Source organism: Theileria orientalis, chromosome 2 (assembly GCF_000740895.1).
Source record: "Theileria orientalis strain Shintoku DNA, chromosome 2, complete genome".
Taxonomy (NCBI): domain Eukaryota; phylum Apicomplexa; class Aconoidasida; order Piroplasmida; family Theileriidae; genus Theileria; species Theileria orientalis.
Genome location: NC_025261.1, coordinates 964,425 through 978,331, shown reverse-complemented (window position 1 = coordinate 978,331; position 13,907 = coordinate 964,425). Strand labels below are relative to the sequence as shown.

The 13,907-nt window shown below is 42.9% G+C and overlaps 7 protein-coding genes across 7 annotated transcripts; 2 read left to right on the top strand and 5 right to left on the bottom strand.

Annotated features, from left to right (window-relative positions):
* Positions 1 to 81: 81 nt before the first annotated feature.
* TOT_020001008 (40S ribosomal protein S6) lies at positions 82 to 762 on the bottom strand (the record flags this gene model as incomplete). Its single annotated transcript, XM_009692219.1, has 1 exon — positions 82 to 762. One exon carries the CDS (start codon positions 760 to 762, stop codon positions 82 to 84), a length of 681 nt encoding a protein of 226 aa, XP_009690514.1.
* Positions 763 to 1,069: 307 nt separating this feature from the next.
* Positions 1,070 to 2,089, bottom strand: TOT_020000474 (uncharacterized protein; the record flags this gene model as incomplete). The annotated part of the gene is made up of 4 exons (XM_009692218.1): positions 1,070 to 1,386; positions 1,571 to 1,632; positions 1,698 to 1,997; positions 2,085 to 2,089. The coding sequence occupies 4 exons, from the start codon at positions 2,087 to 2,089 to the stop codon at positions 1,070 to 1,072; spliced, it is 684 nt and encodes a 227-aa protein (XP_009690513.1).
* A 517-nt stretch (positions 2,090 to 2,606) lies between these two features.
* On the top strand, positions 2,607 to 4,460 carry TOT_020000473 (conserved hypothetical protein; the record flags this gene model as incomplete). The annotated part of the gene is made up of 4 exons (XM_009692217.1): positions 2,607 to 3,683; positions 3,713 to 3,969; positions 4,124 to 4,276; positions 4,334 to 4,460. 4 exons carry the CDS (start codon positions 2,607 to 2,609, stop codon positions 4,458 to 4,460), a joined length of 1,614 nt encoding a protein of 537 aa, XP_009690512.1.
* A 211-nt stretch (positions 4,461 to 4,671) lies between these two features.
* On the bottom strand, positions 4,672 to 5,936 carry TOT_020000472 (conserved hypothetical protein; the record flags this gene model as incomplete). The annotated part of the gene is made up of 4 exons (XM_009692216.1): positions 4,672 to 4,944; positions 5,154 to 5,297; positions 5,370 to 5,724; positions 5,827 to 5,936. The coding sequence occupies 4 exons, from the start codon at positions 5,934 to 5,936 to the stop codon at positions 4,672 to 4,674; spliced, it is 882 nt and encodes a 293-aa protein (XP_009690511.1).
* A 248-nt stretch (positions 5,937 to 6,184) lies between these two features.
* On the top strand, positions 6,185 to 7,786 carry TOT_020000471 (conserved hypothetical protein; the record flags this gene model as incomplete). Its single annotated transcript, XM_009692215.1, has 2 exons — positions 6,185 to 7,537; positions 7,685 to 7,786. The coding sequence occupies 2 exons, from the start codon at positions 6,185 to 6,187 to the stop codon at positions 7,784 to 7,786; spliced, it is 1,455 nt and encodes a 484-aa protein (XP_009690510.1).
* A 106-nt stretch (positions 7,787 to 7,892) lies between these two features.
* On the bottom strand, positions 7,893 to 8,359 carry TOT_020000470 (conserved hypothetical protein; the record flags this gene model as incomplete). Its single annotated transcript, XM_009692214.1, has 2 exons — positions 7,893 to 8,039; positions 8,117 to 8,359. 2 exons carry the CDS (start codon positions 8,357 to 8,359, stop codon positions 7,893 to 7,895), a joined length of 390 nt encoding a protein of 129 aa, XP_009690509.1.
* A 254-nt stretch (positions 8,360 to 8,613) lies between these two features.
* On the bottom strand, positions 8,614 to 13,870 carry TOT_020000469 (conserved hypothetical protein; the record flags this gene model as incomplete). Its single annotated transcript, XM_009692213.1, has 12 exons — positions 8,614 to 9,059; positions 9,185 to 9,320; positions 9,425 to 9,565; positions 9,703 to 9,870; positions 9,960 to 10,078; positions 10,145 to 10,612; positions 10,696 to 10,801; positions 10,868 to 11,564; positions 11,850 to 12,643; positions 12,707 to 13,437; positions 13,512 to 13,632; positions 13,688 to 13,870. 12 exons carry the CDS (start codon positions 13,868 to 13,870, stop codon positions 8,614 to 8,616), a joined length of 4,110 nt encoding a protein of 1,369 aa, XP_009690508.1.
* Between the last annotated feature and the right edge of the window lie 37 nt (positions 13,871 to 13,907).

Here is a 13,907-nt window from a genome sequence, read left to right as displayed (position 1 = left end):
ATACCAATATAAAAAAATAAATCTATGTATAATAAACAATAAATACTGAATAATCGAAGATATTAAACCCAACAAGCGCAGTTACCCAGCCTTTGGGGAGTTGGCTGATTTCTGTCGCGAGCGATACTCGTGTACCATCTTCCTGTACTCTTCCATCTTCAGCTTATTCCTCTTAGCCTTTTCCTTGGTCTCCTTCAGCAGCCTTCTCTTCCTCTGTAGTCTCTGGGCCGTTACGAGTCTTTGAATCTTAGGCGCCTTTGTTTTATTCCTGCCTTCGATCTTGCGACGCACCACAAACTTCCTTACGTCGTCGTTCGGTCCCAGGTTAAACAGCTTCCTTATCTTGCTGGCCCTTTTCGGTCCCAGCCTTCTGGGGGCCTCCTGATCCGTTAGTCCAGGAACTTCCTGAGGGCCCTTCTTGACCAACACCAAATTCAAAATTGACAGTTGAGCGCTCACGACGCAGCCGCGAACTGATTTCCTCTTCATTTCTCCAGTTCTTCTGGGCCTGTAGCACTTCATCCCCTTTTTGAAAAGCAGGCGCACTCTCGCCGGCGTCAATACGCCTTGCATCATTGGGAATCCTTGTTTATCGTTTCCTCCTGATATTTTGAACACGTATCCTTTAAACTCGTCGCCGATGCTGTCGCCTGGTACCTCCGTTCCCATACGACGTTCAAAGAAAGGCAAGAGTTTCTTCTCGTCGTCGATCTCGATTGTCTTCTGCATCCCAGTAAAGGGATTTGCTATGTTAAGCTTCATTTCGGATTGGAAAAATTAACGAGCTAATTAATAAATAATTTTATTTACACTCCTCAAGATGGGGTGCAACTTAGCCTTTAAATTCAATCTTAAAATTTTTATTTTACCTTTTTTAGATTTCCTTTATTTTTTTAATAATTCCATCGCAAACGACTCAATACTTCCCTTTTAACTTCATAAGGCTTTAAATTCCCATAAACACACCACAAATACGCTTATGTGTCAGCCCATCGCTGTGGATTCCGCGGCTTTGAAACGCCACGTTTACATAAAATAACTTACACACGTACTTTCGAACACAAATAAATTAACATGGACACTCTTCTGAGCATTTGTTCGGGCCGCAACACGGCTCTCCTTCTGGCTTCGGCTCACATTCACACGAGTTACAGCAGCCGCCGTTTTTGACCTTGTTTGCGTCTCCTCCGCAGTTTTTCTCAGGCGTGCACTCGCACGGGTCGCACTGGCAATTCGGGTTTTTGCAGTCTGGAGATTTCTGCTTCTTCTCCTTCTTCTCAGTCTTCTCGAGCTCCTCGTCCTCGTTGTCGTCCTCCTTCTCGTCGTCCAAATCATCCAATTCATCATCCATTCCGTCCATTCCATTCATATCCAGATCTCCAAAGTCTACATATATTAGTGTCAGCTTGTTAATATCGACACAAGATACACGTTTACATAAGTATGACCCTCAAACTAATTAACTAAACTCAGATAAATTTAGAACTTATATTGATGTACAATCCCTATGGATTCGGCAGTCCATTGGTGTACACGGCATAAATAGCTGATTAATTGAACTAAAATTTACCACCGAAGTTAGGCATATCGAATCCGTCGTTCAACTCATCTCCTTCGGCGTCAGAGTCGACCCTAAAGAACAATGTAACTACTTCCTCATTATTTTTTGGCAATGCATAATCTTAAAATAAGCGTACCACTTGTCCCAGTTACATTTGATATAGTGCTTCTTGCCGCAAGAGTTAAGTGTGGACCACGATTCCGGAGAAGACTTCGGAACCTTGAACTCAAGGAATCTCTGGTCCTTCTTCTTGTACTCGCTGGACTTCACGGGCTTAAAGAACTTGAAGTCGAATTCGTAAACGTTCCCGTCCTTTTTGGCGTAGAATTTGAAGGAATCGTCAGTCAGGTCAACCTTAAGATCGGACGGCTTCGTAAGCTCAACCGTCAAAAAAAGGTCGTCTTTGGTCTGGGCCCAGAGCAAAGTTGGAGTTAGCCTACGTATTATAAATTAGGGAAAGAAAGTATTTAGAGACAATTTATTGCTAAATAAATAAGGCAACATAAAATCGATAAAAACGTACGGCATCTTGAAAACGATTTTACGAGTTTTATCTATATGTGATACAAGTTTTTATCCAACTATGTCAAATAATAAAAACTTATATTGAATATAAATCAATTTTGGGCTGATCTATAAATTTTAGTGACTGACAATGTAAATTCGCTGACGTCGTTTTTGATAATGGGGACAATTAGTCTAATACACATACGTTTTGTTCAATAGCGTTTTGAAATATATTACCAAATATCTTCAATAATTTTAAATGGAAGATGGCTGTTATCGGTGCCACTTCTTACAAGTCTAATTTATTACACATAATGATTGTTGAAACATATTTACGTTTTTTAGTTAACTATTGAGTTTCCAAATGTAGTTTTTACACAACAAAAATGTTAATTATACAGTCTTCTTTACAAGCAGATTTAAGTGATTTACCCAAATGAAGTAAATAATGTTTTGTTAATTTTAACATAATTAAAACTAATGTGTTATAATACATATCGCTAAAATACACGTTAATCTCAAGGGCATATACGCCATCATGTCTATTTTTTATTTTAAGAACCTGATTCCTACTCTTAGATTCACAAACGGGTCCATTAATTCACTCAAGTACATTGAGTTCTCGAAGTACCTGTTATTTAACAATTTAACAAAGTATTCCATAAGTAATTATGGAAACATTGCCTGTTCTCAGAATTTAAACTTGTATTCTGATCACACATTCCCAGAATCGGCATTAACTTCAAGTTTTCTGGACGATAATAACGCTACTGTTGATAATTCTGTTAATAACAGTTTGGAAAATTTAAATACCACTTCCAGTCAGTTAAACTCCCACCCAACTCAGCTTTACAAGCTGGTGTTGGATAACTATATTACTTTGGACCTGCAGAGCCTGTTACGATACGTTGAAAAACTCCAGGACTCAAGTCTGTGCGATCCCAAAATAACGACTGCACTGTCCTCACGGTTACTGCTGGATTTGGAAAGAGTTGTCAGCTCACGCAAATTTGGGCATTTCTTCAGACTCCTGGAACCGAGTTCATCACTGACAGATGAGTTCTTTAAGAAGGTGGTGAGCCACATTTACGAAAACAAAATATACCCGGATTTGAAAAACCCTCGAGTCTGGGTCAGTTATTTTAGGTTCCTGGGATCAAATCGCATATACCACAAACCACTTTATAAAGACCTAGTTGAGAGGTTTACAAAGTATTTGGACATAGAAATAAGAAATTTAGTGACCGCAGACAGGAACAAAGACGAGGGTTCTTTGAAGGATACAGTAATTGATGGATGCGATCATAAAGTGGATAGGATACACATCGGAAAGGGTGAAAAGAAACTAAACAGAAGGTTCCAAGAGAGTGTTGCCACTGCTATATGGTGTTTATCTATATGTAACATAAGAAGCGATGAGCTGATTGGTAGAATAACAAAGATACTTCACTTCTGTAAGCTGGAAACGAGTGTCTTGATCAGAATACTGTGGAGCTTATCAATACTCAAAGTGAGACTGGCAGAAGTGTTCAGCAACGCATTGGAAACAATCGCAAAGTTGCTCGAAGACACCATCGATGAGTTGTCACTGAAAAGACTAGCACACATTAACCAGGTTAGTGCAGTTAAGTTAACCCTTCTCAGCTATACTCGATTTTGAAGTCACTAAGACACAGCATTCATGCTGATGTTAGGAAAGGCGATGGTGCGGTGAACGATGCGGTTACTGACGAGTGTGATGAGATAGACCGATTGATGGAAGTGTGCAAGGAGAACTTGTTGAGCCATAACTACGCGCAGAGTGGAAAGATAATCTCAAAGTCGCAGAAACTGGTCTCTGACTTTTTGATACGCGCAAACATACCACATCAACTTGAGATCATAACGCCGGACCTGCTGAGGTATTCACGTTATCAACTATCTATTCAACGTTACACTGGTCATTAAGATAGTTACTGCTTCAGTTGGTGATTTAACCGATTGGTTGGTTGGTTACTGGTATCAAACTGACCACCATATAAGCAACTAAATAAACTAATAACAATTAAAACGTAGCATTGACATTCGAATCATACTGGATGATGAAATGATTGCACTGGAGGTCGACGGGCCAACGCACTTTTTGAGAAACATCGAGGACCCAGAAGTGGTGATGGAGACGGGCCCGTGTTCGTTTAAGAAGGAGCTTCTGACGAGGTCCGGATACAAGTGCACATCAATACCGCTCTACAACAAATTCGACATGACCAAAGTTGACACCAGCAGTGGCCACATCAAGTGCAGAGAACTCTATGAGGGTTGGGACAACGTGAAGGAGATGGACGCCTACTACAGGTCAATTTTACTTAATTGCGACTCTGAAAAGCTGAGGTCACTTTTATCTACCTGTTGATAAAATCAAAGCATTCTCGTCTTAACCAACTGATAATGTACCATAATGTTATGAGCATTGTTATTACTATCATTGTTATTATTGTGAGCACATACTCAATACACTTACTGCAAATACACATACTCAATACACTTACTGCAGACAGCAAATACACATACTCAATACACTTACTGCAAATACACAAATATAGTCAACTAGATTAGCCATTTTGTTACTGAGTGGTAGAGTTAGCTGTTATGTTACTCAGTAACTGCGTGGCGTTGAAAATATGCGACCTGCGTGACTCCATCTGAGTCCTGATCTTCTCAATCTTTGCGTTTATCCTGGACATTTTATTCATGAGCTCCTTTGAAATTAGGTGAATCTGTCTCATATTCGGGAGCTTAGCTACGACTCTACTCAACTTGTCGTAAACTTCATTAAGACTTCTGCGTTTTTGAAACTTTCTACACTTGCCGTAGTAACTCTTCTCAATTTTAGAGACCTGAAAACAATTCATTAGTTTATTAACTAGTGTGTTGATTGATGACTAATGTATTGAATGATAGGTCAGTTAATGTGTTAATTACTATGTTAGTTAATGTGTTAATTACTATGTTAGTTAATGTGTTAATTAATAAATTAAGTCAGTGGTCAACCAATAAGCTATAACTAGTAACTTTTAAAAGATGGTTAAATAGATAGTTGAATTACATTGTGGTTTAGTGTCTTGTATTTTAGGTTCAGGGAACGACAAAACCTCAGAATCGACTGGAGCCTGTCCCGAGTGTAGTTCAGGTAAATCACACTCTTCGACCTCACCCTCAGCGCACTAAGGAATATCTTTTCCCGAAGTTCCTTTATGTCCTCCTTCGAATCAGCGTCCTCAGCTAACTCCTTGGGCACTGGAGACTGTGAATCCTCAGAGACGTTGGATTCCTCCCTCAACTTGTTCGACTCCAGTTTATAGTACAGGGTCATGAGAGAGTTTGACAGGTGGTCAATGTCCGGCTTCTCATCCCACTGCCTCTGGAGAGCGAGGCCGTCAATTAAGTCTGTGTTATCAACCTTCTTGTCAGGTTTGAGCAGGTCCGGGTTCTTCACAGTCTTGTCATCCCCGCCCTTGGAGGACGGGGTCCTCCTCCTTTCCCTGTCCTCGAACTTGGCCTTGGAGGAACCGGGTCCAGTTGAATGTTTGAGCGATGTGCTGGGAGTGGATGAACCTTGCAGCTTCGCAGAGCCAGTCAGGCTCGACTGTGAAGAGTGTGATTTAGAGGGAGACTGCCTCGAAGAGGATTGCTTCAGCGACGAGGCTTTTGTGGACGCTGGCTTCTGAGCTGTGGGCTTTGAAGGCGGCGATTTAACTAGATTCTGCTTAGAAGACAACAAGGGGGGCGGGTTTAAGGAACTATCATTGATTGGTGAAAAGTTTGAAGGCTTGGCTGGATTCTGTGATTGCGTTTTGGGGATAGACTTGGTAGATCTATAACCGTCCATTAAATAAATTAATTATGTACAGAATTAAAATTAATTTGAAATAATACTAAAAATACAACCCTACTTATACCTAGAAATATAAATACATATTATGTGTAAACAATAAACTCCCAATAGTGCAAATCTACTAGAACAACCCGTAGTTTTATGCTTGTTTACATTTTTTCTTCATACTAAATCGTATATTTTGTACACTGTTTTATATTAATTTTTGTTTTGATCAGTTTGTGCTTTATTAAATTCTCGAAATGTCCGATTCACATCCCCGTGATTCCGATACGGAAGCCGGGGTTGATTCTTCCTCTTTTGATATACAAAATGATGAAACAGAACCACAGAATTTTAAAGAAGAAGAGATTAACATGAACTTGGATGACGCTGGTCTTGAAGAATCCTCACTAGAGGAACTGTTGGAACTGGATATGGAAGACCATCAAGTGGACTCTAATTTGAAACTTGAAGGGGGAAAAAGTAAAACGGAGTCAGCCGCACCGGATTTAAAAATGGATGAAGATTATGTTGAACCATCTCTGAATGATGAACCAGTTAAACACGACGATACGGAGCCTGGCTTTAAGCACGAGGGCTCAGAGGTTAGGTTAAAAATTGAAAGCTTCCACGACGTTAAGTCCGCAGAGGAAGCCAAGGAACCTTCAACTTTGCAACAGGACGACAAGGACATAGTCGGACTGTTTGAAGATAGCGACGAAAACGAAACTTTCGACTCGAAGTCGAAGCCCTCGCCAACTCTGACAAGCCAAGATCAGTTGCAGGAAAAGCTGGATCAGAATAAGTTGAAGGACCTGCTGGACAAGACTGTGGAGACGTTTGAAGAGCAGAAGGTGATAAACACGACACTGACCTTGGCCCCAAAGCCACAGGATGCCGAGAGGTTGGCAATCTGCAGGTTCCCGCCCACGCTCAAGGTGGTAAATCACAGCGACGTGAGGAGCTTCCTGAGGTCGAACCCGCAGCTGCTAGAGCGCCCGCCGAACACAAACACACTCTCGATGCTGTGTTTTAGACGGACAGCCCCGTTTACAAACAACCCCAACAGCCAGGCGCCGTCGCCAGAGCCAGCCAACCTGAGCACCGACGGTGACCTTCGCAATCGCAAAAACGTGGACCCCTTTTATCTCGGCGCCGAAACTGTCGCCGCAAATACACCCAATTCAACCCCGACTCAAGAGTCAACCACGGCATCTCGAGCACACAACGCCCTCGACAAAGCCAACTTGCACAAACGCATTATTGAGAACCTGATTGCCAGCGACAAAAAGAGAAAACGCGAGAGCAGTGCCTGGGAGAGCAACGGCAAGATGGTACTCTGGGAGGACGGGAACGTGAGCATGTTTGTGGGCAAGGTGCCGCTGGACTGCGAGTCCGTGAAGGAGATGGCCTTCCTGCTCGAGGACGAAAGGGCCGACCTTAAGCCGGTGCACGCGCAGGTGCACACGAGGCTTCAGACGCGCTTCTCGAACCTGCACACGCGATTCTCCACCCTCAAGAACGACCCAATAAAGACGAAGGAGCACAAGCGCCAGAAGATGGCGGTGACGTCGCTGTCCGACGCAGTTCAATCCCATCACGCACTGCAGCAAGTACGTCCCTAATTAGCATTTTAAGCAACCAGAACCTAGGTTATTTACCACACCGCTAGATAATAGTTATTTACTGCTCTACACAGCCAGAGAGTGCACCTATTACCTCCACTATTGTAACTCACAGTAACTAACACTAAATTATAGAACTTGATACACGTTCGGGAGAGTGAACGCCAGAAAAAATTTAATTACAATTCCAAGGGACTGACCAGAAACTTCCTTGAGTCGTCCGACAACGAAGACTGACCATAATTTTGTAAACTTACACGTATTTTAGTATATAATCACGTACGTGGAAGCACCAGTGTGGCATTAGTGTGTTTTGGTGGTCAAAGCCTCAAATATTACTAATTTACAAAGTTACTTGGCCAGTGGGCTCAGGGTACTTAACCTCAGGGTCCCTGATCATAACGGACGAAGCCGGTTGCGCCGGCAGATTGAGCCTTCTCCTCTGGAACTCGACGTCGTTTCTGTGGAGCGACCCCCAAACGAGTGAAAGCTGCACAGTTATTAATATTGTACACCAATACTCAGTACAGGCTACGAATAAGGGAAATAAAAATAAATAGCACTTACGTTGTCTCTGAACATGTCTGTTTTAACGAACCGTTCTTGATACCTTTTCTTTTGGTCATTTTTTTCGGCGGCTCTCTCCAGAACCACAATCAGCAGCGACGATATTCCCATAACGGACAGACAGGTGGCGAGGGTGAACCCGAAGGTGTGAAAGGCGGTTCTGTTTGGAAAATACCTGTACTCGGGCCTCCTCTTATTCCTCTCGTTAAGTTCTCTTCTTCGCCACCTTTGATAGTCTTCCATATATAAAAGTACTTAAAGTTATTTTACAAGCAATATATTAAAATTACGGGCTGACTATTACTAATTTATCCACATATATCTTTGTTAGATTTCCACTACCCTATTTTACATACTTATCACACCTTTTCCTCACACATTAACAAACTACTCATAAAATAACCCAGAAAACACCAGAACACTACATAAACAGTGCAATATATACATAAAACTCATGTGTAACGCGTACCGTGCATAGAAGTAGAGTGAGTAGGGGATTATTTGGGCGACCATGTTCCCAACCTCGTGGAGAACAGCAGCTTTAGAAACTTCTGCTGCGTGTTTTTGTTCTTGATTATGAAGAACTTCACGAACTCGTCCACGAGCAGTATTGGAATCACTAACAGCAGTGAGTAGCTCGTGTTCACTATCATCATCTTCATCATCTTGGTGTCGCCCAGGCTGAGCAGGAGCAGTCTAATAGCCACCACTGCTATCTGGACCGTCGTGATCTTGACCACTGCTACGATCCACTTTATGTTCTTGAACGTGTCGAGGTTAATGTACGAGTACTTGTGGATCCAGGACAGCGACGAGACCACCAGGAACACGACGAATGAGATCGACGTGAACTGCTGCGATAGGACGATGCACACGTACTTGTCGTATCCCTTTTCCTTGCTCAGAAAGTCAATTAAGGGCTCAAAGCATCGATATCGAGGGTCTGCACTCAATGTGTTTATTGTTAATAGCATTATTGGTGTGGACGGTGTGTTTGGTGTTAACTATCCAAATAACTCTTTTGATTTAGAATAAAATAACTGAATGAATGCGTAGCTTATGACTTACAGTAGAAGAAATGCCTGCAGTACTGGTTGTTTAACAGGTACTTATCGTTAATATACAGGTTCGAATAGTACATGTGTATATAGTATACAAAAACGACAAAAACACTGATAACCAGCAGCCTCAAATACGTCCTTACCTAAAATTGTGTTATTCATAGGGTGCATAAATGCGTACATATTTTTAAAAAAATCACATCGGACATCAGCGATGTGCACTGTACATAACTGCTATCACACTTACATAGTGGTTGAAGGTTGTCCTTCCTGTCTGTATAACCTTGTTCGGCAGATGCTCCATAATCTTATCCATTGCTGGGTTTGAAATCAGCGTCAGTGACAAAAACGGTATATAGACGAATACGATCAGCACAAAGTCGAAGGTCTGTTTATCAATAATTACTTTCCCATAACTACAACTATTTATCTATTGCACATAATACATGCGTATGATCCAATCAGTACTATGTAACTGATTGTACCGTTTACGGTAGTAACAATTTCACATAGCTATCAACTTACTGATAGGACAGGTGGGAGTGACAGCAAATTTTGCAGGAAGTACATCCATATGAGCGAATAGTACGACAAGAGCATGAACGATATTGACTCCTGCAGATTCGTACTCATCCTTCTCGCTTCTTTGAACATCTCGTACAGCATGTCAAATATAAACTCCGGGTCGCTCACCTATTATTTATTATTAGGTTAAACATGAGAGTCAAACATATAACTTAATGTGTTCCTGGCTACCAAACCACAGATAACTGCGTACTTACTTTGTACAGCTGCGACGTTTGCAGTGATGACGTCAACGATGTTATCAGCGATGATAATTTAAATTCCGGCTTCGGCTCCTCGAATATGTGCGCCTTAGATATCCCCTGCCACCTTTTACCTACATCGTCATTGCATCACAAAGTTCATTGTTTCACTGCACAGGGCGTTTAAGTAGGCAACTTACCTTTGCAAAACTTGCATATTGGATTATAATTCAGCGATATTGAAAACGAAATGTGCGAGTTGTTGAAGAGGTAAAAGTTGTTCGGGTTCAGCCCTGATCCCACGCACATTATTCTCTCTCCGTTTTCGTTCAAAATGTCCAGCATCTCCCCTATGTTGCTGAAGTTGCAGTTGCAGTACAGTGAGACCTGCAGTGGTATGTCGTCCACCTGCTGTATGTGCTGCCTTATGTTGTCAATCCCGTTTGGCAGAACCGTGTGCCCCTCCTGGTTTATGAACGAGGTCGTTTCCGATGTCGAGAGTGATATCATTGAGTTCCAGGACGTTTCCAGGCCCAGCAGCCCTCCCACTATCCTCGTGATCTTCTCGTTGTGTTTCGAAAAGTACACGAACCTTATTCCTGCCTCGTGCAGATCGTTGATTCTGTTGCTCAGCTCCTTCGGGAGGCTGTGTTTCGTTCCCACCATTCCTGTACATTGTGTGTAAATAAACATATACGTGTGTATTGGTAACTACGCATTCGTACGTTTAGCTAAATAAATCGGGACTCACCCAGCAGGATTGAGTTCTTGATGTACGAGTTCAGCATCTTCCCCAAGAAACTCCCCAGCATTACGTCCTTTCCCACGTTCTCCTTCGTGAGCCTGTGCGTCTCCTTCTGAGCGCCCGAGGCTCTGTGCGGCGTCTCCGGCTTGTCAGCCTGCTGCTCGCTCGACTTGTACACTCTCGCGAGCTGGCGTATGCTCACGCCCTTGTACTTGTAGTAGAGCGGGTTGTTCTTGTACATGAACATGAACTTTTCGTTCCTTTTCGGCCCGCTCAGCTTACTCCTGTTCGGCTGCTCCTTGTGTTTGTCCCTGAGCTTCGTGGCGCTTATGTTGTAGACTGTTATGTACGGCAGGAGGAGCAGAAAGATGTTAAAGTCGTTGATCGAGATCGGCTTGTAGAAGTAGAGGAACGTGTTCATTCCGTTGGAGAGCCACTGTATGTTCAGGTCCTTTATCTTCCTCTTTATTCTCTTGTTCAGGTTAATGATCTTGCTGCCGTTGTAGTAGTTGAGCTTATAGTTGTTGATCACTGCCATTCTGCACTTGATAAGCATCTGGATGATCTTCTTGTTCGTGTCTCTGTAGAAGTAGAGGAGTATTTTGCTGTCCTCGTCCTCCAGCCTTTCGTCTTCGTCCCTCGCCTTCCTGTGCCTTCCTGCTCTTGGTGAACTTTGTCTTACAGAGTCACTTTCTTCCGACGTTTTCTGCCCGTAGTTGAAGAGCACGAACTTAAGCAGCTTGTAGCGCTTCAGGTACAGCTTCTTTATTCCCAGCACGTTCGTGAGAGTGCACAAACAATTGTTAAAGTTGTCCAGCTCACTGTTGATCAGCGTCGATATGTAGTTCCTGTACAGCCCCTTTCTTCCGTAGAGCCTTGACCTTGTTTTCGGGTCCCCCTTGTCCGACTGGTCTCCCCTGTACGTCGCTTCCGCTCTATTGCTTTTGTCCAATTTATATGCGGTGGCATCGTACTTAATAAACTCTCCCATTTCACTCACCAGTGCTTCGCTGTAGTTCCTTCCTGAGTCGTCTTCCTTCTTGCCACTCAATCCCCCCTCCGCTGCGTTATCCTTCGACCCTACTATCACGTTAGCCTTCGGCGTACCACTGATTGACACACTTTTGTTCAGGTTTTCCGTCCTGTTCATTTGCAGTGACATGTACGATGGCAGCGCTGTTAGTGACATTGAAAATATTAGTGGCTTAAGCTGATTTCTGCAGTTTTTTTCGTGGTCCGTCGTGAACCTTATGTTGTCCTTTCCGTACAGGTTCGGGTCGTTGTACACATCCAGGATCAGCAGGTCATCCTCTTCCCCCTCTCCTTCCTTGTCCGGGTCCGAGCCTGCGTACATGTCCTTGAAATCGTCGTACAGGTTCGTGTCAAATCTAAATGGGTTCGTGGTTCCTGCTGCGCTATCGAAGTGATCTATTGGCTCATAGTCATTCGTTTTCTGGTTAGCCCCCTCTTTTTCCTTTTCCTCGCCTCCTTTTTCCTCTTCTTCCTTCTTCACTGTGTCCAGGCTTATCGAGGTGCTTCTCTTCGTTATTATCGATATTTCCTGCAGCGACTGATTACTGTTAAGCAGTATTCCTATGTCGTCTATGAACGACAGCAGCGTTACGCAGCTCAGGTGCTTCACCAGACTGTAGTCGTCAAACAGGCCCTTTCTCAGCACTCTTCTTATCTGCCTAAACTGGTACAAGTACGTTATCTCTTTCGCCAGCAGGTCCGAGCTCTCCGAGTCGTAGGACGAGTTGCTCAGGAACGACGACGAGCTCACTGACCTTATCGAGTCCAGCCCCTTCATGAACTTGTGTTCGTGGTACTTTTCGAAGATCGACAGCAGCTTCACGTTTCCCCAGAGCTCCGACAACTTGTACAGCGGGTCCAGCCCTACGAAGTCCAACAGTATGATCAGTCTCGCCGTATTGATCATGATCACCACTCTGTTCTCCGTGCTGTACAGGAAGTTCCATATCGTGTTCAGCGCCACCGTCAGAATCGTCACCACTACGATCAGAATCTTGTTGTTGTTGTTCAGAAATATGTAGTTGTCGTTGTAGTTCCATATAACTTCTCTCCTATTCGCCTCTTTCGACTTAAAACCGTAGTAGTTGTTAAAGTCGTGGTTCTTGGCCTTCCAGCTTTCGTGCGCGGGCTCATTGTTAAAGTTTTCCACGTAGTATTCCAGGTACGTAGAGAACGAGTCGCTAACTGCCAGAAACGTGCCGTCTATGAACGCTTCGTGGTCCGTGTTATCTCCTATGAACGTGCACTTGTCTCCTTCCTTGTACACCTCCTCGTTCATTATCAGTTCATCGTTCTTGCAATTCAATATCAGCTTACTTTCGCACGGGAACTCCTGGTTCAGGCTAAGCTTAAACACGTCTCCCTTCGCAATCACGTTCCTCGGCAGACGTACCCACTGGTAATTCCTGTACACTGATATGAAATCTGACGAAGGCGGGTCCAGGTTATAGTTTTTGTGCTCCGCCTCGTACGTGTTAACGTTGCGATTAAAGTATATGAACTCCAAAACCTCTCTTATTCTGTTACTCTTCCTGTTAATGTTGTTGATCTTAATCAAGATCTTAATGTATATGTTAAGCAGTATCCATGGGATCAGTACTAGCAACTCCAGTACGTACTCCCACACATCCGTTATCGTCTCATTATAACTCGTCAGTGACGAATATATAAAACATCCTACACCAGATATGTTTGCGTTTACACTCATATAACATGCTATTAACACAATAACTAATCACATTGTTCAGTAATTGTGCGTTTCTATATATCTAGTGTGCAGTTCGACCAACTATAAATCCTCTCACCTAGCAGTGTTAAAACTCCCAATATTGTCAATATGAAATCAGCCTTCTGCAGTTCCAGAAATATCAGTTTCGGGGTTATCTTTTTCTCACATTTGTTTAAAACTTCCTATACGACCTTGTTATCAGTTACACTCGGGAATTTATATCTAGTTCACTCTTACCGATAGTTTTAGTATGATTCTCTGATTCGCTTCCTTTGTGGTTAGTCCAATCTTTATGGTTGGACGGATATATTTTACGTCTCTAACCTCATTTTCCAAGTTACACTCATTGCTTTCTTGCACATATTTGTACAAATCTTCTTGAAAGGGCTCATTTATCAGAGCTTCTTCATTTAAATCCATTATTTAAATTCATATCGCCTTACAACTACTCTTCATG